Genomic DNA, 26,385 nt, shown 5'->3' with positions numbered 1-26,385 from the left:
GACATAGATAATACGAACATGAATGTAAGATTGCTAGTCATGGCAGCCCCATAATCTCAAAGCCTCACAATGAGCCAAACCGTATATCAAAAGCGTTGGAGACACGTTCTATACCACTTGATATCATCGGTCCTTCTTCTCACCTATCGATGCCTGTCCACTCTCTCCATCTTTTGTCCCCCTCCACGGCCACCCTTATTAAAAAAATTGGCATTGTGGATTTGTTATTTCGTTGCAGGTGAGTGTTTATGCACACAACACGTTGTTAACTCTTGATTTCATCCATCCTAGGGACACATCTGGGTGGCATTATTACGCGGTATGTTATAATAAACATCAGTTAAGGCCATGGAAAATAACGCGCAAAACATGATCCATGGTACTCCAGTTATGTGAACGATATGGATTATCAGACAAAGTAGCAATCAGTGTAAGGCAATGGTGTAAGGTGTTGGAAGTTTGGGGCTCAGTTGCAGCCGTCACGATAGACAAAAACACGGCTATCGTCAACAGCAACGCCGTGGCTGCGCGTAACCCATGACGATCCCCTGTTTCCACAGGAATAACAAAATACAAACATGTTGATAAAGCACATAAAGATCATAGGCAATATTCAAATTAATGATGAAGTAACGTGTCACGTCCTCTTAAAGGAAATCGTCATTTCGAGAACGCAGAAAGTTTCAAGTCATTTGACTTCCTCGCAGATAAGTTTTAGTTTCCGTTTAATTCCATGTAGGTTTTTCGCCTGAAAATGGTCATTCGTCATTGAAGGAAGAAGGCAATGTTAAGTAGAATTTCGGCTGAAGAATATCCCCAATGGCATGTACCGCAATAAGCACTTCTGCTTATCAAATGGTAGTTGGTGACGTCAGCGTTGCAGGCGGCCAGAATCCTCCCCGGGGGCATCCAGGACACAAGACCCGTGTAGTCGATATTCACGTGTAACTCATCGTCCCCAATAAGATTCAAGTCCCCAGCACTATCCACAAGTATAAATGGCGGAGTCCAAATCTCCTTTTGTAACACTGTAGTGGACTGCAGATTGTCATGGCTCGCAGGATTCCACGACAACCGCTCATCTATCCAATAGATTTGGAAATATCCAACAATAGACAGTTCACCCGTTATCTCCACAAAAGACTGGAGAGAGGAAAAACATAAAACTGACGTTGATTTGGAGTTGGGACGAGTAGTTAGAACCTGGGTGTACTGTAGCTGAATAACCACTGAGTAAGGCTGTGTTCAGGGCGGTTTTGTCTGTAGCATTGGCACAGAGAACCCCCTCAAATCTATAGATAGTCAATAGGATAACCAACATCCATAGTTTACCATAGCCAGGCATGGTGCCGTTTAGAAGTTCTGGCCGTTCGAGAAAGAGAGTATGTTGGAATGAAACCAAGGTACCACCCAGTGTATTGGTATATCGCTGAGAGGCTTACACTGATTGCTTTGTAAATACCCGCCTAATAATGGAATTACTCTAAATAGCATGTGTAGTCCAAACACTGCATTAATCTTACAATTCTGAATGACCTAGTGTTGGGTTCACGTTCTTGGCCCAGTATTCATAATGAAAAAACCTAACACAGATTAGTGTAATAAGGTCATAGAAGGTTTCAAGAAAGTTTTTTTGAAAAAAGAGCGATGATTATGACTTGGCAAGTTACCTTTTATTCTATTAATTCCGATATCGGAATTAAATTTCTGATATCGGAATTAATTTCCGATATCGGAAATCCTAATTCCATCGGAAATTATATTTTTGATAACAGGAATTAGAAAACAATTTTTCCATAACAGAAATTCTAATTCTGATATGGGAAATTATATTTCCGATAACAGAAATTCAATTCCCGATATGAGAAATTCTCTATCATTCTTATTTGCATGGTAGAATAACTTGAATTTTCATTTCCGATATTGAAATTGAAATTTGTTTTCTAATTTCCGATATGAGAAATAGAATTTCCGATATCAGGATTAGAATTTCCGGTATCAGAAATTAAAAGTAATTTCCGAAATGAGAAATAGAATTTCCGACTAGGGAAATTCAATTTCCGTTATCGACAATAGAATTTCTGATATCGGGAAATAGGATTCCCCATATCGGAATTGAATTAACGATATCGGAAATTCGGAATATAAAGTAACTTGGCTTGACATAGATAAACGCCGTTAAGATGTTAGTTTACAACTTAAAAGCACGTACATGTATTGAAACGTTGTTACGCGTCATGATAAAACTTTAGTCATTTATCAATTGCTATTCTGATTAGACAAAAAGTGAAATAACGCGAGCAAATAATTTTCATACCGCTAAATTAGCAATTCGCCAGTCTTTTAAATCGATCCTTTCGAACAATGCCTGTTTTCTCGTACTCGTAATGGATTTTAATGAGGTGGTATAAGTCGTTGAGAAAACATTTTACGGGATCATATTGTGTTGTTCAGATGTGTTTTCACACGTAATTAATACAGTAAAGTGGTGTTCTAAATAGTGGCCAACTACAAATCTTTAAAATTCTTAATTAGTGCTAAGACGGTCAAATGTAAAACCTTCCCATATCGTTTTCAAGTGTTTCTTCAGCAGTCTCGTTTGAAGTTGTGATTCTGATAATAATACATTTTGTAGATATTGCTCGAAAGGTTCCATACATATATCAAAATATTTTATCTTAATTTTGTTTGCTGGGACGTCTTTTCGACGAGTGACAATGGACTGCATTGTACAAGTATCAACCGTGGCTGGAATCTAAACAAACATGAACACGAACGTCTTGGAACAAAACAGAATTTTGCATTCGATGAATGATTATATATGATACATTGTATGTGCGTGAACACCAGTATGGCTGCTAGGGAAATTATAATACAATATTGGTGGTAGCCAATGGAATATGACATATTATTGTGTCTGACATTTTATCTTGTATCAATGGGGACAACCTACGTCTCGGAAGGGATATATCGGGCACACAAAAATAATGAAAAAAAAAACGCCCGCTTCAAGATGAAAATCGCCTGAAATTATGACATAAAAGCAATGCATCTTCTAAACCTATCGCGCGTCAAAGACAGTGTATTGTTAGAGACTCTGTGAAACTATAAGATATCGTCAAAACTAGCTCAGATAATGCAAACACCTCGACACAATATTTTTCGACAGCAGGGATATCGGTCACATTTTATTCAATAAAACGTAACAAGTTGTAAAAAAAATAAATTTTGCTGCCACAAAACCGTCCCATTTACTAATATGTAATATATGACTATTGAAAGAAAATATTTCATTCATTATATCTTCTAGTGGAGAAACATAGACGGTGCTTAATTGTAAATTATGAAAGTGATATCGGTCACACTTAGGAACTTTAGGGGTAACGGTCACATCCAAAATTACGAAAACTGAATATTACAGCATTGTACATGTAGTCGTTATTTACGCATTCATGCAACTCCAGTGGAAAAAGCGCCAATACACTTTTATTGAATTTATCTGATCTTGAAAGATGACTTTTTAACCGATTATCAGCAAATGGTTGGCGAGCTATAAAAAACCTTTCCCCCATTGTCATCCATCCGTCTTTTGTTTCTGTTATTTCTCTGAAAGTACTGGAGGGGTTTCATATGTGGATCCAGTTATGTATAAAATATTTCGGGATCAATCAGAAATCGAGATGGGAAACAAGAAAACATCATTTGTTTCGATACAAATACATGTATTTGCCAGAGAGTATTAAGGATCTATTTTAAATTCCATGTTTAGAAAGTCATCTTTCTTGATTCTAATAGTTGAACTTGCTGCTATGGTTCAAATTCCACATGTGAGCATAGTTATGCATATTTCATATTGGGACCGATCCATTGACACAATGGCCAACTGGTAGTCATCTTTGGTTTTCATATAGGAGTTATTACCCATATTTATGTACTTAATGGACCTTTCTGGAATTTTATAAGTACTATCTCTCTCTTTACCATTGTTGTGCATAATGCACAAATTAAAGCACGGTAGTCGACAACTTGAAGTTCGTTGCCATGTAGATATACAATTATCAAATATCTTGTTTGATATAGATATTTTGATATTCATTTATGTCATAGGGTAGTATTTATTAATGCTCATTTTTGGGACAGATAATATTACAAAATAATGAATATTTGGCTATCTTGGAAATTTTTGACTACCACGGTGCTTAATAGCATTCATATACATGTAGATATATTTACTTTTTCACTGCAACCCCACTATTTATACTTACCAAGTGCATTTGACATTCAGGGGTGCAGTAACGTCATAATTTTTGTGCCATCGATCACATAAACTATAGTTGTTTCGTCCTTGACGATATTGCTTTTTTCCTTAGATATCTTTAAATGTTATCATACAATTGTTATCAAATGAAAATGCGTCCAGTTGACAATTAGGGGAGCATGAATGCCAACTGGACATCGGCTAATTCAACATGAAGCGCTAAAGATATTGGTCCCACATATCAAATTGACTAATTTGCAAATCCAATGGTAGACGTCACGATGTTTCCTGGGCCTCTTGTTATCGACTGATTTGCTTTTATAATTTGTTTGCGTATGATCATTTGTGATATTGTTGTTAAGATATATTCTATTTACCTTTTCAACCGTTATAGTGTGTTTATTTGTATAAAGCAAATTATTGAGTTGAAAATCTTTGGAGAAACTATCAGTGAACTGTCATGAAGAACTGTACAAACGCTATCAGCTAAAAACCCTCAGTGATCCTGTCTATCATGTATTCACGTATTTCCGTTGCTTATAGATCAGTGTGGTTTTCCTTTTGTTTACATCGGATGCCTTTACATCTTTAAGTTTTATGTAGTTTCTTATATATTGTCACTGCGAAGTTTTTAAATTATAATTACTTTAACTAACACAGAAACGTGCTTCAAAATAGTACAATGGTACTACATGGAGATGTAATTTGTCTGGTAAGGGTTGCCCCAGTTCCACTTTGCTTCAGAAAGCATTCCACGCAAAGACAATGCAAGAACAAATGGGTATGTACAAATACATGTATAGACAAAAACAAAACAATATACAGTGTACGAATAACCAAAGTATTCAGCAAAAAAAATAGTTACGATAATAGTTAATGATGTTTCATGTATCTCGGTAGTATTTCCTCTTGAATGATTAGATAAGGAAAACCAAGCTGCAATATTTCAGCAATCTTTACGAAGCGACAAACCATTTCAAAAACTTTGGATTTGACCGTTACCATGTGAACGACATTCTTTTCAAAAACAACAAAACGCCAATTATACAGGTACGTCACTTTTGAAGCGGATAAAAATGAACTATAGTTACTACTTGAAATATAAGGTAATTTATATCAGTAAATAACAATAAAGTTACGAAATTTTACACTTGACATATTTTCAGTGAATAAATTGTGACCGATAGCCACGCTGTCAAAACAAAAAACGGACGGATGCCGAGCAATGGACGAAAGGCGATTTCAATAGCTCGCCAACCATTTGCTGATAGTGGGTTAAAAGTCGTCTTTCAAGATCAGATAAATTCAATAAAGGTATTTTTTGCGGCGTATCCACTGGAGTCGCATGCTGCTTAAATAACGACTACATGTACAATGCTGTTATATTCAGTTTTAGTTACTTTGGATGTGACCGTTACCCCTAAAGTTCTAAGTGTGACCAATATCCCTTTTATAATTTCTAATAAAGCACCGTCTATGTTTCTCTCCCACTAGCAGATATAACGATTGAAATATATTTTCTTTCAACATTTCATATATTACACTTTAGTAAACGGGACAGTTTTGTGACAGCAAAATTTGTTTATTTACAACTTATAACGTGTTTGTGAAAAAAATGTGACCGATATCCCTGCTGTCGAAAAATATTGTGTCGAGGTGTTTGCATTATTTGAGCTAGTTTGACGATATCTTATAGTTTCACAGAGTCTCTAACAACACACTGTCTTTGACGCACGATAGATTTAGAAGATGCATTGCTTTTATGTGATAATTTCAGCCGCTTTTCATCTTGAAGCGGGCGTTTTTTTCATTGTTTTTGTGTGCCCGATATCCCTTCCGATGACGTAGGTTGTCCCCATTGTTGTATAATTAGGTATGGTGGACTGATTCCATTTGAAAAATCAAGTGGGACTCTGTAACATTCGATTTTAATTGAATATCGGGCTCTAAGAAACAATGAAATAACTTCGTTAGCTGCTAGCATATAAAACCTTGACGGTTGAATGAAAAGTACTACTTTATATATGTAGTCCGCTTAAACTGCCTATATTATTAATAGATTAGGAACAATAAAAAGGCCCTCATATTTTTTACATGGCAGGTTTAGCTGATTACGTTATAAACTAGTTGAACCTTGAAAAGCGTTTGTTCATTATAAAGTTGTTTGTAGGCTGGCCATGGACCGTCTTGCAATTATATTACAAAAGCGACAAACTATGTAATAGTAGTCCAGTTAGGTTTTTATGGCGGCCGCGTTGCCCGACGTTGTTAAGATGTCTCGGACATTTTTACACTAAAATTTCCCTCCACCTTCTGGGTTGCGGACGTTCGAATCCCATGTGGGGATGTTTGCAGGTATGGGACGCTGGCGGTGGTTTTTCTCTAGGTACTCTTGGCTTTCCTCCACCAAACGAAACCTTGCACGCGTCCTGTACATGACCCTGGATGTTGTTATAGGACGTAAAACAAATAAACAAATATGTGGTTATGTAGGCCGCAGAGAACTTGATAGAGGGATGGTTTTAACAGGCCCCATATAAAACAGATCACATGGAGCTCGCTGCCCACTCCATTGTTGGGACCGATTTTCTTTGGTTTTCCTTGAAATATTTAGATACACATACGAAAAACCTCCACACGTTTATATATTAGCAGCACACTTCAACATATCAAAATCAAAATCAATAAGGCTGTTCATATCGTGTTTATGGATTTGTTCCAATAAGGGCTTGTAGAACTAAGAGCTAAGCAGACTCTAATAGATAGTATTTAAGACTTCTTTTATTACTTTTGAGTGATAAACGCATCGGGGGGGGGGGTGAAGAGCGGTAAGGGCTACACAGTTCGTTGAAAGACACAGTGAATGACATTGTTCTGTTACAATTGGAGGGCACAGAGGTACATATAGTACATGCTCTAACTAACATCTTCTGAGAAAAAACTACGAATAGAGTCCTGATATTAATTTTATGTTTGTATGCGTATTATGAAATGAACAGGATATTAAGTTTTTGTTAATAATGGTATAACCTTGACCTGCAGTTGAGGTCAAAATGTTATACCATTTATTGATATTCTATAACTTTTCTTAGTAACCAGGGTACACCTGATGCAATGGAGCCTAGTTATCTCGATATTTAATCATGGTATATCTGGGTTTACATCTTGACTAAGAACTGTCAAAATGACAAAAATACCAATGTCTCCATAAATCAAAGTGGGACGATTTTTATACCAATGTCTCCATAAATCAAAGTGGGACGATTTTTATACCAATGTCTCCATAAATCAAAGTGGGACGATTTTTATACCAATGTCTCCATAAATCAAAGTGGGATGATTTTTATACCAATGTCTCCATAAGTCAAAGTGGGATGATTTTTATACCAATGTCTCCATAAATCAAGTGGACGATTTTTATACCAAAGTGGGATGATTTTTATACCAATGTCTCCATAAATCAAAGTGGGATGATTTTTATACCAATGTCTCCATAAATCAAAGTGGGACGATTTTTTATACCAATGTCTCCATAAATCAAAGTGGGATGATTTTATACCAATGTCTCCATAAATCAAAGTGGGACGATTTTTATACCAATGTCTCCATAAATCAAAGTGGGATGATTTTTATACCAATGTCTCATAAATCAAGAGTGGGATGATTTTTATACCAATGTCTCCATAAATCAAAGTGGGATGATTTTTATACCCATGACTTTATGTTTGAAAAGTGGGGATGATATTATATACATTATCTCCATATGTCAAAATGAGATAGGACATGCTTGGATGAGACATAATAGGACAAGATGGGATGGACATCAGTAATATGACTCTAGCCATTCCATGGCCCTGACAAAGATGTTTAGGATTTAAGTCTATTTGGTTCTAGTTTATTATTAAACATGCACATGTTGCCTGGCCACAATGGCTTGACATGTTGGAAAAGGGGAATATTTTGTCATTACCTGGTAAAATTGTTGAACTCAAGTGACCTAAGCTAGGTTTTTTAATGCCAGTTATCTGTAATGTCATAATAAAAGTTTCACATTTCAATATTAAGCCTCACTTCAATGCTTTAATGAGGTTGTGAGGCATGACCACAGTGATCAGGCAAAAAAAAAGTAAATGTTTGTTTAGAGTTACGTTGGCAAAAAAAATATGGTCGGGAGCATTTTTTTCCTTTTTATTTTTTTTTAGTGTTTTTTCACTCTAAAATGATGGCCGGAACCGGAGTCTGAGATCGAAATCCCGACTTTTTAATACTTTTTCTTAGAAAAGTGGAAAAAACTTTAAGGTCGGGGGTATAAAAATTAGGGTCGGTCGGGTAACCCTAAACGGACATTTTTTTTTGGCCTCACATTATCCTTACTTATCCTATATTTTGAAAGCTACGTGTACTTTGTGTATTTATAATATTATTATCCACATATTTATAGGCTTTTAAGTGCTCCTTTGGATACTTGTGGAATTGTTTGTACAAAGGAACAACCATGTTTTAATCCAAATAGTTGAAAAAAGCAATAAAAGTAAAATAAATTGATATCTTGATTTGTAACAGGAATGATTCTGGTCCATCAACAGATACACATGAGATCAAAGTGAGATCTTGACATCCATCAATGAAGATCTGTGTAACGCCAATAATTGACGGATCATTTTCTGTTTTTTTCCCCATTTTAGTGTTTTTCATAATATTTAACATAATTATAGGGGACACATATGACCTCACATCATTATCTTGTGTTTAAAGCATTGACTTAAAATCTTAGCCATGTGGTGTATATACTTGGTGTATTCCTTGGTTAAATAGAAATAAGACACAAAAAAATAAAATGAATTATATCATTTAAATATCTAGATGAACACAGGAACATAATACTACAGAAATATTAATCATTGAGAGATCATAACTTTGTCTCTGAACCACAAAAGGGATTTCCTTGGAGCTTTTGTCAGGGTTTTACACATATCACTGTTTTGCCTCTTCCATGGAGTTGCCCAACTTTTTCATAGGCAGCAGGAACTTCTTCAAAGGAGAACACTTTCTCTACCACAGGTTTTATCTGAAAATGGACATATAACAGGGTTATCTTCCTTGAAATATTTCAAAGTTCCCCAAGATCTCATCTTCCACTTCTTAAGGAATATTTATTACGAGGGGCCTTCACATAAAAGATTTAAGTGAAATTTGCAGTTTTTTCAGAGTGCACTTCAATCGTTCACAGACCAAATACTTTTTGAATTCATTAATATTCAACATACCAGTATAAATATATGTCATAGCCATAGTAAATTCATGAATGAAAGTGTGTGTGAATGTTTTCATAAAGTCAACAACTTTCATTTTCTTTCATAAACTCACCTGTTTCTCCTCCACCATGCCAGCGATTGTGTTTAGCGCTCTTCCATTTGGCATGAAGAAGGCTACTCTGTAGTTCTTTCCTTCTCTGAACCCCTAGTTAAAGAAAGAACGTTTTATTGCAGTAACACTTATATATTAATGGGTCCAAAATAGAAAGATCTTATATTTTCTATAGCATTCATATGAATTCTAAGAGATTTACATGTAATAACTTAATTTCTTTTTGTCACCCACCTCTTCCCGAATCTTCCTTTATCTTCCTTAAAAAAAACCCTCTAAACTTACTTCCCCCCCCCATCTCTTTCTTTCTAATCATATCTTCCTGTAGCATGACTAATGTATCCCTATCTTGGGCTTCAAACATAGTTGTTATGTATACATACACTTTTCTAGCTCCCTTCACTCCCAATCTTTTATACTTTATCTGCTTTCTCAGTTGATCAATTATTCCTTTTTGTGTGTTTAAAGTAATGAAGTTGCTGAAGCTTATGAATATATATCACTAACACAATCATATAGATTTTTTTTGTGATGGAAACATTTCATATCTATATATGTACTGTACCTTGAGAATATCAAGTCCTAAGTCAGCTCCCCATTTGAGGGCACCGGGGAGGAGACCATGGCTGTCAGTCTCGGGAAGTAGAGGAGATGCTATTGTTACAAATTTCCCACCTTTCCAATTTTCCAGGTAATCTATTGAGTAGCCTGTCTTTTCCTTTCCCAGCGTATCATATATCAAATCAAATCTAAGAAATAAAATGATTCAATTGGAGAATGACATTGCATCTTATAGGTAATCAGTTGTGCATTCTAACAAGTAAATGTACATCATTTATTCTGATGTATTCACATTTTCAGTGAAAACACATAAAAACCTGATCAGAGGATGTGGTGCTGAATCTATAAAGATAACACTTGCCTAAAAAAAAGACAAGAGATCCCAGAGGGATCTTGGCGCCCACCAAAGAATGATCTACGTCTGACAATGGAAAGATGGATCTTTTCTCTGCTTTTCAAACTTTTTCAAACATACCCCATACAAAATTTGAGACAGATCACTTCAGTACTTTCTGAGAAATAGCAGTAACAAACTTCAACTAGCAAAATCCAAGATGGCTCCTTGGTGGCCATCTTGTTGATCGATCGGTACCAAATTGCAATATGCCAAAATAGGGCCCTAGGGAAACCTACAAATAAAATTTGAGACAGATCCCATCAGTACTTTCTGAGAAATAGCGATAACAAACTTTAACTATCAAAATCCAACATGGCTGCCTGGCTGCCATTTTGTTGATCGATCGGTCCCAAAATGCAATATGCACAACTAGGGACCTAGGGGAACCTACATATAAAATTTGAGACAGATCCCTTCAGTACTTTCTGAGAAATAGCGATAACAAACTTTAACTATCAAAATCCAAGATGGACGCCTGGCAGCCATTTTGTTGATCGATCGGTCCCAAAACGCAATATGCACAACTAGGGACCAAGGGGAACCTACATATGAAATTTGAGACAGATCCCTTCTTTACTTTCTGAGAAATAGCAATAACAAACTTTAACTATCAAAATCCAAGATGGCTGCCTGGCGGCAATCTTGTCGGCCGATCAGTCTCAAAATGCAATATGCACAACTAGGTCCCTAGGGGAACTTGCATATGAAATTTGAGGCAGATCTCTTCAGTACTTTCTGAGAAATAGCGATAACAAGAATTGTTAACGGACGGACGGAAGGACGGACCACGGACCACGGACAAAAGGCGATTTGAATAGCCCACCATCATCAGATGGTGGGCTAAAAAAACACCTTTGTGATATTAACATAATTGAAGAGAATAATTTAATCATATGATTTGAAATCAAATGAAAATTATGAATTGTAATTCATTTAAGCATTGATGTCACTATTTTTTAATTTTATCAGGGTATGAAAAAAAAATTGTTTGCAAACTGTGTGAATCCGCATAGCGGATTCTCACAAAAGTTTGCAAACAATTTTTTTTCATACCCCGATAAAATTAAAAAATAGTGACATCAATACTTATAATTAATTTTATACTCTATTTGATAAAATGAAGTATGTTTAAATGTAACATTATAGTGGTTTTTCAAAGGATTCTTTTTTCCAAATCAATACGCAACGTCAATGTCTCTATTGTGACGTCACGATAAGGTCGGGGTTTCGCGCCATCCTCAGATTTTTTTTTCATAGTGGTATGCAAAAAAATATTGGCCAATCAGAAAGTCAGATTTGGTATGAAAACAAAGAAAAATTAATTATATTAAACTCAATGGATTAGTGAAGAATATGTATTAATGAAATGCTTGTTGTAATAATGATAAAAGACAACACATCTGTAAAACATATAATCATTTAATGTCCAAAGACTTTACATTTTTTTTTTAATATTTCATTAAGATGGTACAATATTTTGTTTGAGCAAACCAAAAATGTTTGCACCAGTCATGATAAGACACAGTGTACATTCATATGAATTATTGATGAGGGGAAATTAAGTACTTTAGTCGTTCATGTACATTGTGTATTCTTGCACATCTCATATCAGGTTGTTCTGTATCAGCCTTTTAATTTGAAGACAATGTATTAATCAACCATTTTTGTGTCGCCTGCAATGAAAGGGCGACACTTAAGTATCACTATGTCTGTGGCGTCGGCATCAGTGTTGGCATTCAGGAAAGGGTTTCTGTGCAATAATTAAGCATTTAAGTCCGATTTCAAATTAATGCTTTATATCAAAGTGACCTGGGATGAGTTCGAAAATGGTCAAAATTCCTCAATATTTACAAGAGTTACAAAATTTCAAAATTGTCGAAACAGATAAATATGTGGTTTCAGCTCGATAACTTTAATATTTATTGTCCAATTTCAACCAAATTTGGTGTATTGCTTTATATTAATGACATCTCACATGGGTTCGATACTGGTCAAAATCCGTCAATATTTTCAACAGTTACAGGACTTTAAAATTGTCAAAACAGTATGGTTCCGCTCGATAACTTTAGTATTTATTGTCCCATTTCAAACAAATTTGGTATATAGCTTTATATTAATGAGATCTCATGTGGTTTGACACTGGTCAAAATCCGTCAATATTTGCAAGAGTTACGGGACTTGATAACTTCACATAATTATTAACAATATTTTCAACTGTATGTAAACTATTTTTTGTGGAATTCTTGTTACACTGTATATCTAGATCAAATAATGCCCACTTACTTTTCCATCTGCATGAGTTCAGATCTAGGATCCTGAGTTTTGTAATCGATCACGACATCTGCTCTCAAATCCCGCACCAGACCTAGTCCATCTGTTCCACAGATGGCAGTCACATGGCCACCCCAGGCTTTCAACAACTGAAAAACAAAACCCAATATGTCCAATCATACATTTTTTTTATTATTATTAAAATTAATGAAATATTTTCACAGTAGCACTTTAAGTGCATTTTCACGCTGATAAGCATTCAAATAATTTGTGATCGAGTATATAACACTTTCTTTACACAATAAAGTTATAATAAAAATAAATAATACTAAGAGTTAATTTATTTTTGGTTAGAATTTCTGCTTTTAGAATGTAAAGAAGATCTTCCTGTATACTAATACATTGATAAATAAATGTTCCACCCCTTTAGTCTTTGCTTTTTACCAGGACCAATTCATAATGATATTATATTTGATTCACATTATATTCACCTGTATTGCAAAAGTTCCGATTCCACCAGATGCACCATGAACTAAAATCCTGGAACAGGTGAGCAGATCCAAATCAGCAAGAGGGAGATAATCAACAATCTCAATATACAAAGGGGAGATAATCAATGATACTGTTAAGGGTTGTGTAAGTTATGACAAAGTTAATCCCAATTTGCAAGAGGTAAATAATTAAGTACATGCATAACAACTATTATCCTCCAACAGGAATTTCATTATGAATTAATGAAATTATAGTCCTACATTATTATTATATGAACATACAAATTACGTATTTGCAATCTTATTGATAAACTGCTTAAAACTTTATGGCAAAGTTTGAAACGTTTTTAAGAAATTTGGTTAAAAATTGATGATAAAAACAGAGAGTTAATACTTTGCTAATATTATAAAATCAGAATGTTGGTAGGACCCAATTCAGATATGGGTATCCATGATACAGGAATAAAATACCTTTTTCCTTGTGTGTTTCCGGAGGTTAATTCTCCGACTTGTACTAGTGCTGCCCAAGTCGTAGCTGCTACGTAAGGAATAGAAGCAGCATCTATGTGACTAAGAGATGGAGGCTTCTTAGAAATCTAAAACAGAAATAAGAATTTTTTCAGCATGATTACTGTGTCTGTCCAGTCTTGTTTAGTATCTTGATTAAAACAGATGCTTCAGCTTAAGTTGTGTCAAATCCATAATAACAAATCAACAATATGAATAAATATTACAGAAATCATTTTACACTACTTTTTATACATCAATACATCAGGGTAGTCCATGATGACCTAGATAATTGCCAAACAATTTTTCAGCAATCACCCATTCTTCTCACTAGCTCTGTATAATCAATGAAAATCACCCATTCTTCTCACTAGCTCTGTATAATCAATGATCTGGTGGAACCTTAGCACAATGATTGGCTTACAAAAAGATTAACTGAACATGAACATGTCCACTGCCTAATATTCATTGGTGTAATAGTGTAATATTTTAATCAGATTTGTGCGTATGCATAATATAGGGCTTTACTAAATGAAAGACAATGTCATACAATACCTCATTTAAACCTGCTACAGCATACTGGGCATGTGACCCTTGTTTCTGACCTCCAAGAGTTCCCCAAACCTTTCAAAATGTAGAGACAGACTGATTTAAAGGTACTTTTAAATGATATAATTTTGTTTCTGTATAAAACAATGTGTATGTATCACTAAACATATGAAAATTCATATTTCTGCTTGTTTAAACATCTTGATAAATAGAATTAGCTTTTTTTCCCTGTCCTATCTGGTAAAGAATTTATAAGAAATATGAACCCAGTACAAAGTATTTATTAAGCTTACCTCATCTCCAACCTTATATTTTCCTACAGCCTTTCCCTTTTGAGCGATGACTCCAGAAAAGTCGCGGCCAAACACCAGAGGAAATTCAGCAGCTGTTGATACAGGGGAGGCCTTACCTCTCAGGACATTCAATACATCTTTTCCATAACCCTCTTAAAAAGCAAAGAAAAAATTTTGTAACCAAGTGAAATCATAGTATATAAACTTGATCCTTCCAACATTAGTAAATTGAACAACAAGCATATGATTCACATAGGGTCTCTGAATCTACAGAACAAACAAAAAAAATTTATAAATGGTATTCAAAACTTATTTTATCATAATTGTTTTTTAGAATGACCAAAATATCAAAATGTTGATGAATTAATCATCTATATTGATTCCTTACTTGTCATGAGTACATCTATAGGATTAACACTAGCAGCATGTATCTCCACCAATACTTCATTGGGGCTGTGAATGCGGGGAACACGAGCAGTGGAAGAAAACGTAAGAGCCTCAGGACCACCATAGTCATGCATTTGCCAGGAGCCCATCACTGTACGCTGTACAGGTTTTTTCCCTGTTGCAGCATACTGTCGCCAATACTGTAAGCGTGAACATGTCACGCCCTGCTGGCATTTCAGTAAAGTGTTAGATAAAAGCCGCACTAATTTCACATGCATATTTCCCTCAGATTACAACTTATGAGTTGGTAATAATACTTTCATGATAACACCTGGAAGGAAAAGCAAAACTTATTGATGCATTATAGATATCATTCTATAACTACCATCAGCAGCAAAATTATTTATTGATAATCATTAGCAACAAAATTATTATTTTTTGTTTTACCATACTTATAAGAAAAAAAACCTTACATACAAAGTGCTTTTATATCAACAAACAGTAAATGTATTTTGTCACTTGTGAGGACCCTAATATCCTAATTAACAAATGTGCAATGGCATCAATCTGATTAAAAAAAACTGATGCTTATACTTTCATTTCATAGAAGATCTGACAACATATCCCATTAGGGATCACATTCTGACCGGTGGCCTTTATATCCCCTGGGTGTCAGTTTAAACATTTATGTACTCAATGTAAACATTTTTTTATCAGTGTTGGAATTTAAATCATAATTGGAAATTAAGAAACAATGTAAAAGAAAAGTGATTTTCATTCTGTTTTTTTTTTCTTAAATTACATAATTAATGTCAGGATCTTTAATAACAATATTCCTACTTGTGGTATTTAAAAACAATTAGCACTCTTTGTTAAAATAAATAATAGAGAATCATAGTTTCATTACAGGTAGCCAACAACATGCAAATGACATGTCTCTGGAAATCAATTAAAAGGCCTTAGCATTAAATCTTTTCGTCACCTTTTCCAAGTCCAGCAAGAGTTATCGTTCATTCAGCCGGTGCGTGAATTCTAATGAGTCATACAAAAGCTTGAATCTTACGCTTCTTGTTTAGAAAGCGTCTAACTAACAGCGATTATTAAAATGGCGGCCATAATTGTAAAACGGGTGTTTGTTGTTGGAAAAAGAAGTATCGTTGATTGAAGGTTATCGGTAAGATAATTCATTGTAAAGCAACAGTGCTGTTATTTATTGATTTAGGAACGATTTTATCGATTGTTGCTGTTTTATTTCCAAGATAAGTAGATAAATATGTATATCAAATATGCCTGATTGTGTCTCCTCTCTCACTCTCAGTCTGTCAAAAACCAAAATATGGAGGAAACGTTCCGGCTCCCTACCTTTGGGGAATTTGATACGAAAGTAACAAGAACTGAAAATTTATATATGTGCCACAGACAGAAAATAATATCATAAGCTGAAAAGTGGACCGGTTTAGGGATGTACAAGACTAATATGACTGAAGGCAAGGCCTTACAGGGCGCAGCCAGATGTTTCAGTAAACCATTAATCATACAATGTTAAAAAGTTCAATTCATGGAAATAACGGAGCCTACCGAATTTTCTGTTTATTTCTTATTCATATATTCACACTCTGTCCTTGTCTCCAAACCCCCATTTGAGAAGGAAATCCACATTTTATTTCCGTAACAGATATTCCGTTTTTGGTTAGCTGATTATATTGAAAGTGGTCTATCACTTGAACGCTTGCAAATAAAAAGCATATAGCACTGATCATAAACTTCTGCCGGATGAAGATTAGTATGTTCGTCGGATCATTAAATTGTTAAACCGCTTGATTATATAATAAGATGACTTCAAAGCATCGCATCACGCTGATGGGATTTTTTACAGTGGGTAAAACAATGGCAGACGCAAACTGAAGCTGTCAGTCAGTGTGTTGGATTGAATTTGAAAAGATTGTTTTTGTTATATATTCATGTACCTGTTACCTTACAAGTGCTTCGCACTTTGTGCCCTTTGGGCATGAAGGGCTGCGCCCTTATAAATGTATATGCTTTAACCCCCCCCCTTCCAAATGGTCCCTGTTGTTTCGTCCTCAATATATTTCGCACAAAGGTTTTTTTTTTCGCCATGTTTGTTCTGACTTTTTTCGCCCTATCTTGTAAAACTGTTATTAAGTGTAATGTTTGCATTATTTAAACATGTCTGGACATGGTAGTACCTCTACTCCCATAACATGAGAGTTGACTGCCTGCCTTTTTTTTTCCGAACGTTACTTTACTGACTGTCGACTCATTTTCCAAAGGCCTATTTCTTCGATGCAGCTTCCGCTGTCAGATGAAGACGGAAGGAAAAATACAAAAGTATCAATATTTATATACCTCTAGTCTAACAGTGATAACATCGCTGTGTACTTACAGTTTATATATTAATTATCCCATTGATGTTGTAAAACCATAACTTGAGGGCTCATGGAATATTATTTTAGTGGATTAAATATGATGAATCCTTTCAGTTTCATTTTGACCTAGTTTTAGATATGGGGACTGGTTACTACAAAAAAACTGAATGCAAATTAAAGCGGGCAGAATACAAGTAAAAGTGAAGGCAGATTAAGCGTTTTGAGGACTTGGCAATTTTTTTTTTTTCTATTTACCATCCGGATCGCTATCAACATGAAGTTTTGTCTGGGTCATGATATTTTATGTTAGGAGATGTAAGTATTTGTTTTCGATGGATTTTATCGCTGATTTTGTCGAAATATGTGTTTATCTATGAAAAAGAGGTGGGCATTTTACATTGATGACTATCTAAATGTGATTTAAACGTTTAAATCTTTTCAACAGAATTATATATAATAAAAGATGCCACCAATAGATGGCCAGATGCAGGGACAGATGCAAGGTCAGATGCAGGGACAGATGCAGGTCCCTGGAGTCCCTCAAGGAGGAGGTACAATAGCATTGGATATCCTCATCAACTACATCATCCAGCGTACCTACCATGACCTGACTGTCTTATCAGAGTTGTAAGTAAAAACTTTGTATAATGACTTTGATGTAGGCTTCATGATCTAAACTGTGTGTCAATGGAAATTAACTTACTTTTTTTACTTCTGATGTAAACATAGAGTTCTTTAAATCTCATTATCATATCATCAACAATGTCAAATACTTATCCATCTTTGAAGTGAAAAATGTTTATTCTAGTGATTTTTGTATAACCATACTGATTAAAGGTAGGTTTCGCCCAACCAAATAAATATTTTTTTGTGAAATGCGATAAGCGGAAGAAAAGATAAAAAAAAAAATATTAAAATATCTCAATTTAATTTCTTTATGTGTTTGAGATTGAACAAATGTGTCTTGAATACAAAATTGAAGGAAATCCTTCGGAATATTACGGTGTCCGTCAGACAAAATAATATGCAAATGAAGCTGCGATGGATTGCGTTGTCGAAGTTTGGCGCATGCGCGCCATTGTCACGCACTTAAAGTAAACAAAATGGCTGAACAAAAGTGTGTGAGATGAAAAAAATATATCTGAATCGGCAACAAAGTGGAGGAAATTATAATGGATTCGGTAGCACCCTAGGATAGATCTATAGGGGATTTAAATTCAGAGATGGCATGTAGCAATAGAAGAAACAGAAGCCACATCTCAAGCGGAACTTGCCGGGATCTGTTGGGACTCGTGTAACGGCATTGCACGTGGTGAGTTAAATTTCAACACATATGCATATGCCAGCGCACAGATAGCCGCAGACTAACTACATGTATATTTGGTGCACAAAGTTAGCGAGCGTATGTAAGTAACATGAAGTGTTTTAGATTATATGATATGTATAAACAGTCCCTCGCACTTCGATTTGTTGTTGTTGTATTTTAACTAAACATGCCGTGGCAAGACTGTCACTTTTATCTGACATCTCGACATTTTGTTGCACGCTTCTGTTTGTTGCTGCGGCCTCGTTTTGGAAAAAATACGTCATGTTCTATGTAAAGCTTGACTTCGCTCTATTTTTAGAGAAGTATTTTCCTGGTCAAGCTAGGCAACTGACCACCCATATTGTTCGCTGTATGCATTGAAAATGATCTGAAGATTATATCTATGTATAGGATAAATTTCAATTTCGTAGTCTTTATATTTCATTGGGCGAAACCTACCTTTAATATATTTTGATGATTCAAACTATTTTGTGACCTATTATAATTTTATTCTGTATTAATTGACTATAATGTGGATGAGTAGAATCATGCTTGTTATATGTTTATTCTTTTGATTTCAGATTACCCAGAAAAACAGACATGGAAAGGTATTCAATTTCTTCATATAAAATAAATTTGGAGTTTTAGTTATTCTTTAATATAATGTTAAAACTGTGTGTATTGATTGTTTGAAAATATTTATTGATTAATTCAAATATGATTAAATGTATTACATTAAATCAGACATATATGAATTTTCAGATGTTGTTATTTCATGTAATTTTTTTTCATATCAATTCATATCAATGAAAATGTATGTCATGGCTCTTTTATAGGAAAATTGAAATTGTTCAATTTGCCACAAGAACAAGACAGTTGTTCATTCGATTACTGGCTCTGGTGAAGTGGGCTAGCAGTGCTACAAAAGTGGATAAATGTTCAGTAAGTAGAAATGGCACAATTTTATAAAAGCTGGTCATGAGAAACAAGCTAATTGTGCCTCTATAAAAACCTGTTTCAAAATTTGTCAGAAAGGTTATTTAAAGTTAAAAAGAATGATGTCAGATGCAAATAACAGAGATCCAGGAACAATGCCTTCATAACCTGAAAATTAATTAAAAAAACCAGAAGTAAAACATTTATATATAATAATAGAGAACTGACATAAAAACTTATCAGTTTAATTCCAAATGATCAAGTCAATTATTCTAGTTGAAAAAATTGCATTGGGATTGATGAAGAATTTAAAGAATGAAAACATTTTTGTTATTGTAGGAAATTTGTAATCTATTGGAGCAACAGTCCATGTGGTTTGTGGACACGGCCGACATGTTGGCTAAAATGGCCAGAGAAACACTAGTGAATGCCAGGTAACGTTAACCCACATATTCACACCAGTATACATTTCTAAACATTTAGATTCATCATAGCTTTCTGTGGTCATGTTTGTTATCAATCAAACTCAGATAAGATCAGTCAAATATAGGGCAGTGCCAATATTAAAACTGATCCGAGCGCCTTTGGAAAGAAATTGATGAAATATTCCAACAGAAATCTTGCCAAATCTATTAGTAACTTTTATTAGTACACTGTAGTCAAGGAAATAAATATGATGTATATTTTATGTTTATTATGTTAATTGTTTCTCTACAAGAACAAGAGTGTTTACTTTTGTATGTATTTTCAGACTTCCCAACTTTTCTATTCCTTGTGCCATAGACGTGTTAACTTTGGGAACCTATCCACGACTACCTACGTGTATAAGGGTATGGGTGTTTATTCATTCTGAACCTGTATCAAGCTTAAAATGATTTTTAGGTTGTGTTTGATATTTACAATACTATTACAATATAATATTTACAACTTTTTACAGGAATAAGGGAATAAAATAAAATAAAATTGAGCTAGATTTTTTTCTCTTTGAAAGCTCTATGCTATCTTCTTTGTATATACTTTAAACAGCTTTAGATGGTAGTTAGATTTATTTAGCAATAAATTGTTACCAGATTGGACATACAGTTGATATGAAGCCCATCCAAAAGGAAGATAAATCGAATGGCGCCATGTTTATTTATCTTTCTGACGGATGGGATTCATATCAACTGTATGTCCAATCTGGTAACAGTTTATTACTTATATTTCCATTACGATCATTCAAATTAAAAACTATACACATATATATCTTTTGAATTTCCCACTTCCCCTAGTGTTGACGTAAACATGCTATTTTGTCAACACGATAATACTATTGGATTTCAAAGACCGCATAACTTTAAAACCACCTTTTAAATTATTTGACCGTTATGTATAGACGTAAGTATACATTTTATACATTGTCCGTGACACGGCGGAAACATTAAATATTCATTTGACCAGACCGTTATGTATAGACGTAAGTATACATTTTATACATTGTCCGTGACGCGGCAGAAAAATTAAATATTCATTTGACCAGATTGGAGTTCATAGCTTGATATTTCCCATCTGGTTTTACATAGATCAAATGGGAAATTGAAAGTAGAATGGAAATATATCAAAATATCAACAAATTATTTGAAATCATATTTCTGAATCAGTGGACCTCTTCATTTATATTGTGAGATAAATTTTATCTGATGAAAATTATGAATGGAAAATGGCCTATTAACTGTTACTGAAACTAAGTAATGTAATGTAAGGGGTGGCGGAGGTAAAACAACGTCCTGAGGGTGCTAGGTCGGCAAAGATTTGGTGAAGGAATCCTAGGGGGATAAAAAAAGTATTCAACAGCACTCCATGGGGGATAGTGAATAGCAACTGGAAATGGGATGGAGCATTAACACCAAGGATTCCGTACAAAACAAAGTTTTGTACGGAATCCTTGGTGTTGCTGCTCCATCCAATATCCATTTGAAATAAAGTAAGAGTAACTGTAATCTGTAGCGTTAAGTGAAGCTTTTGCCAATTTTATATATGCACGGTTATGTTTGTTAAAATAGGAAAAGATTGTGCCAGAAGATTCCATCACACCCGCTGAAAAGCGACTGACATTGTCCAAGCTGACGCAGGTCATACAGTATCGTCTGGTGTCTACTGACCTCCCTCAACAGATGAGGAAGTTACGAGTTGGTAGGTGTAAGCCCAATATAATATATATGGGGCAAAGAAGTAATTCCAACATACGTTCATAAGGATCCAGCATTATCAGGAATACAACCGTTGATATTATACAGTAGATGGTAAAGTTCTAGACAAGTCCTGTAAATCACTGTCCATAATCATATCTACATCTAGACTAAAAATTGACACAAGTTCATCATGTTGTGTTAAAGCTAGAAAACAAATTTTAAATCTTTTTCCTAGTCCTTTCAGATTTTTCCAAACAAAATATTGAGCATGATATTACAACACAGTTTTAGCAGTTTTCCATGGGTAAATGTCGGAGTACAAAAGTAATATTGCTGTTTTATGCAAATTTCAGAGAACGGACGTGTAAAATTTGTTGTTGAGCATGAGTTTGAGGTAAGTTTTGAATACAAATAGAGACTGTGATTAAGATGTTACGTTAAATACCTTGTTAATCCTTCATCATTATAAAGTCATTTTGACTGACCAGTCTTTGGCGCCTGTCAGTAGAACATAACTAGTTTATGTAAAACTTTGAAGTGTGGTATTGACCTTGACCTATTTCACATAGGTGACATTGACCTTGATGGGTGACAGTCCAACGATTCCCTGGAGGTTACTGGACATCAACATCTTGGTGGACGACCCAGAAACTGGTAGTAAGTAACACTTGTCTGGAAAGATTGAGATGGATATGAAAAGGGTTCATTGATATAAATATGCATTAGACGTTTAATTGATATAAATATGCATTGGAAATTTACCAATTATAGTCGTATATTATGAGTATTTGCCATCAGTACTATTTCACTTCTGTCAGGAACTTGTACATAATCACAATAGGTATACATGCCACATACAGGGGAGGTCATAGCTATTTATAGGACATTAAACAATACAAACCAAACTTATGCTATTTCAATCAGCATCAATGTTTTTGTTTGTTTTTTTCATTTCAGATGGCAAGTCCTTGGTGCACTCTTTGCAGGTAAGCAGGATGCTTAAATGTAAAATACCAGCAATGATTAAATGTTTGTTTGATATTAAAAAGATATTTGATTGGTGCAGATGCTTTGACATCCAAATGGAATATTTTCCGAACAGAATTTCTGTTTAAGTCCTCATTTTATTTATGTATTGTCATTGCAGGTGAATTATATTCACCAGTTGGCCCAGTCCCGTCTCCTTGACAACGACCGACCAATCCATGACCTGTACAGAGTGCTTCGTATCCTTTCTTATCAAAGATTATACAATATCATTATATAGATGTGTATACTCCAAGATTTTACACTTTATAAACTTAACCAAAAGAGCATATTTCAGAATTCTTATTGGGAGCACTGGAATTCCATAAAAAATAGTTTACGGTATTTGATCCAATAAGCATCCTAGGGCATTTAAACAATTGAAAAAATGAAAAGGTGCTTAACAAGACAAAATTATTGCAAACCTATACAGTTTTGGTCTTTATTTATGCATGGGTAATTGAAATTGAGGCCTCCAAAGGGGGAGGGGCACTTAGGGATATGGGCGCTTATTAGGTCGAACACGGTATATGTACAGTTTGTAACCTTTAGTTTGATCCTACGAATGCAAAATGTTCATGTATATAAGAGATACAATGTAGAGATATATTGCATATTTGAAATAATGTGATTTTTTTTTCTGCATACAGCAAAGCACTTTATTTGTGTCCAAATACAAGTACATTAATTAAGAAGTACTATTAAAAAGTTACAGCTTTGACAAACCTGTTTGAAAAATGCCTTAACTCCCCTAAAGATTCATTCTGTCAGTCCTTACAATTGGAGGTGTTATATTCACAGGTAAGTTAAAACTACCGTCAACTAAAACAGTACAATACAGATTGTGATTCTGCCTGTTAAAAGTGTTAGAAGCTTGTTGAAAATGTGCTTTTAAATCCATCTTTTCAAAACAATTTTTTTCCTTAGAAATGTATATAAAACACTTTTGATAGCACCATACACATGTAGTAGTTTAACAAATCTAAAGTGAAAATGTAAAAGACAAAGATATTGTAATGATTGATGTGGTGATAGGGGTTTGATTTCACATTTGAATTTTGATTGTGATAAAGATTTGTATACATTACAGACACAGCGACTCATTAGGGAACGGATGGGCGACAGTATCCGTGTGGAGGAATACCTAGTGGGAAAATCTCTGGTGGTGTCTTACTGGAGGTAGGCTGTCTTAACACTAGGCCTGTTTCTATATGTGATTAAACAAAAATGGTGTCTATATGGATGTAAAATGGTGAACTGTTTACTGTTTATATGAGGGTACTTTTAGTCAGTGATTAAACAATGTGGACTTGTTATAAAAAAATAAATAATAAAGTAATTCAAGTTGTTCTTATCATTTGAAAAACCAATTCCTTTATCAAAATTAATTTTTTTTTATTAATAGTGAATTTAACATTGAATTGCACAATACTTTTTTCTCCAGGGACCAGTTGAAACGAGAAAAACAACAACAGCAGCAACAACAACAGCCGCAACATGAACCTGTTGGTGAGGGTGCTATATTGTGGAAAAGAGATAAAATTATTATTGTCAAAACAATTTTCTTTGTATGTTCTTATTTACAGACCAAAGACTTTTCTCCAACTCTTTAAATTTCATTATTATCTTTCAACATTGATATTTGTCATATACTTTGAATATACTCTGGATAAAAATGATCTCAACAATATTCACATAATACCATGGTCATGACATAACAGTATCCCTTCCTTGATAGGGGTTACTATCACAGTCATTATATCCACCCTAGACTACTACTTTTGATGAACAATCAAGGATCAAGCTAACCTTTCTCACAGAGCCTTCAGTTTTTCTATGACAAATTTAGGGGTTGGATATCAATATAATTATAATAACAGCTGGAGTATGAGATGGGCATATTCAAGCTACCAAATTTTGATAATCCAACAGTTGTTGAAGCTATAGCACCTTCCGATCCTTGTGTTCCATACAAGCTACATCATTGTTTTCTGTAGATTTAATGTATTAACCAATAATTGTCATAATTATTTATAATATTACAGTTTATAAGCTGACAATGCATGTGTCTGAAGAAGACTGGGGCCGTCCGTTGCAGATAAGTCACTCACCTCCGATGTCTCCTGAGGAGAGCCACAGAGTAGGACTTGCTATTAAGGTAAAGTTTAGTAGACTAAAATAGGTTTTAAATTGTCATAAGTATTTTCCACGACAGATGAATTGTTAATTTTTAGTGCAAGTAAGAAAATTTTATGACATGTATAGTATTTTCTAATAAATAAATGTATATTAAGAATTTTATATTAAAGACACATTTCAGAAATTTCAACCATTTGACAGAAAAATGGTTTTCAGCAATGGGGACATATTGTAAGAAAATAAGTGGGTTTATTTTGTATTGCTGCTGTTGCATAATGTATTATGTAGAATTTGTGTAGAAATTTTACAAATGTATAAATAGCTTTTCGAAATTTTCATTTTATATGATATCTTGATTACAGAGTAACCACTTGTCAATAGAGAGACTTTTGATGCAGACTATTGAAGTCCGAACTCATGCCAAACTACAGGTACACTTCCTTATTTCATATAGCAGTCTTAACAGGAAATAAACTGTTAGACGTTACTCGATAAACTTTCTTTGAGACAAAAGATCTACTGGTAACATCAATTTCTATCGCCCCATTCAGCTTCTCAAATCCGGTGTAGAGGGACAAGTTGTAGTGTGACAATTTATTTTTTGCCTTGATGTAGAAGCAAAGGATGAAAATCTGAAAAAAAGTTTTTAAAGCATTAGTACAGAACCATTTAGAATAGATTTAGCCTGATTGTTTAATAGTGTTTTTAGGTATAACATTGTTTTCATCTAAAATAGTACTAATTTCAAACAACTAAATTAATTATTGTATAAGTAATTCCCAATGTCTAATAAGTAGATGGATTACTCTCCAAAAACTATATATGTTTTGGAGAAAAAACTTTATAGCAATGATAAATTTGTCTTTGAAAATTCCAGGATCTTGCAAAGGAAATGAAAAGATACAAAGTGGACAAATGTAAGTACATTTATATGACATTATTTCTTGTGCTTTTTCTCATTTAAGAAATCTTAGAAAACCGTTATTGATTTTTTCAGGTATGCACAACACTTCAAGAATCTCAGGTTATTTACTGAATAATTGTCAAACGATTAAAAGAAATATTAAGACATTATGTCATTACAACAGCAATCAAATTTAACTTCTCACAATTTACCCAATATAAAATTAGTTCATCAGTCATTCTTTATCTTACAAGAAAATCTTGAAAAGTTAAGAAGAATCCACTTTAATGTTTTAGGTGAAATGAAAGACTTGCCCACCACTCTCCACATCCCTGTGTTACAACCCTGTATGGAGTCAGAACACCTTCGTATCATGATCGACTCACAGAGAGGCACTATGATGGCCTCCACCCCAGCACAGACAGGTATACGTCA

The 26,385-nt window shown here is 34.3% G+C and overlaps 2 protein-coding genes and 1 pseudogene across 3 annotated transcripts in view; 1 reads left to right on the top strand and 2 right to left on the bottom strand.

The window, feature by feature from the left end:
- Positions 1-287: 287 nt before the first annotated feature.
- On the bottom strand, positions 288-1,363 carry LOC138307605 (acetylcholine receptor subunit beta-like; annotated as a pseudogene).
- A 7,728-nt stretch (positions 1,364-9,091) lies between these two features.
- Positions 9,092-16,107, bottom strand: LOC138305179 (reticulon-4-interacting protein 1 homolog, mitochondrial-like). 2 transcript variants are annotated; one of them, XM_069245607.1, is made up of 10 exons: positions 16,064-16,107; positions 15,083-15,412; positions 14,695-14,846; positions 14,408-14,476; positions 13,817-13,941; positions 13,346-13,394; positions 12,867-13,003; positions 10,191-10,374; positions 9,626-9,718; positions 9,092-9,326 (listed from the first exon to the last, which is right to left on the bottom strand). In XM_069245607.1, the coding sequence occupies exons 2-10, from the start codon at positions 15,357-15,359 to the stop codon at positions 9,216-9,218; spliced, it is 1,197 nt and encodes a 398-aa protein (XP_069101708.1). In that variant the 5' UTR covers positions 15,360-15,412; positions 16,064-16,107; the 3' UTR covers positions 9,092-9,215. The 2 variants fall into 2 exon arrangements, with proteins under 2 accessions (XP_069101708.1, XP_069101717.1); XM_069245616.1 differs by having other exon boundaries at positions 15,989-16,068.
- Positions 16,108-16,162: 55 nt separating this feature from the next.
- Positions 16,163-26,385, top strand: part of LOC138305171 (mediator of RNA polymerase II transcription subunit 14-like) — a 47,039-nt gene continuing 36,816 nt past the window's right edge. Inside the window, exons 1-18 of the mRNA XM_069245594.1 lie at positions 16,163-16,255; positions 17,914-18,095; positions 19,356-19,382; positions 19,611-19,716; positions 20,050-20,144; positions 20,462-20,540; positions 21,753-21,882; positions 22,235-22,275; positions 22,451-22,538; positions 22,839-22,867; positions 23,029-23,107; positions 23,665-23,708; positions 23,998-24,086; positions 24,352-24,416; positions 24,953-25,065; positions 25,409-25,477; positions 25,924-25,963; positions 26,247-26,375. Coding sequence (XP_069101695.1) covers positions 17,932-18,095; positions 19,356-19,382; positions 19,611-19,716; positions 20,050-20,144; positions 20,462-20,540; positions 21,753-21,882; positions 22,235-22,275; positions 22,451-22,538; positions 22,839-22,867; positions 23,029-23,107; positions 23,665-23,708; positions 23,998-24,086; positions 24,352-24,416; positions 24,953-25,065; positions 25,409-25,477; positions 25,924-25,963; positions 26,247-26,375 — 1,387 coding nt within the window. The 5' untranslated portion in view covers positions 16,163-16,255; positions 17,914-17,931. The remainder of the gene's footprint in view (positions 16,256-17,913; positions 18,096-19,355; positions 19,383-19,610; positions 19,717-20,049; positions 20,145-20,461; positions 20,541-21,752; positions 21,883-22,234; positions 22,276-22,450; positions 22,539-22,838; positions 22,868-23,028; positions 23,108-23,664; positions 23,709-23,997; positions 24,087-24,351; positions 24,417-24,952; positions 25,066-25,408; positions 25,478-25,923; positions 25,964-26,246; positions 26,376-26,385) is intronic.

This window comes from Argopecten irradians, chromosome 1, assembly GCF_041381155.1.
Source record: "Argopecten irradians isolate NY chromosome 1, Ai_NY, whole genome shotgun sequence".
NCBI lineage: Eukaryota > Metazoa > Mollusca > Bivalvia > Pectinida > Pectinidae > Argopecten > Argopecten irradians.
This window is presented reverse-complemented; position numbering and strand designations above follow the sequence as displayed.

What these genes read in the sequence shown, in the direction of transcription:
- LOC138305179 (XM_069245607.1), bottom strand. Translation starts at nt 15,359, where the DNA reads ATGCATGTGAAATTAGTGCGGCTTTTATCTAACACTTTACTGAAATGC. An exon ending in CTGTAGCAGGTTTAAATGAG is followed by an intron (nt 13,942 to 14,407) that starts GTATTGTATGAC and finishes TTTCTGTTTTAG; the next exon opens with ATTTCTAAGAAGCCTCCATC. An exon ending in GCATGGTGGAGGAGAAACAG is followed by an intron (nt 9,327 to 9,625) that starts GTGAGTTTATGA and finishes GTCCATTTTCAG; the next exon opens with ATAAAACCTGTGGTAGAGAA.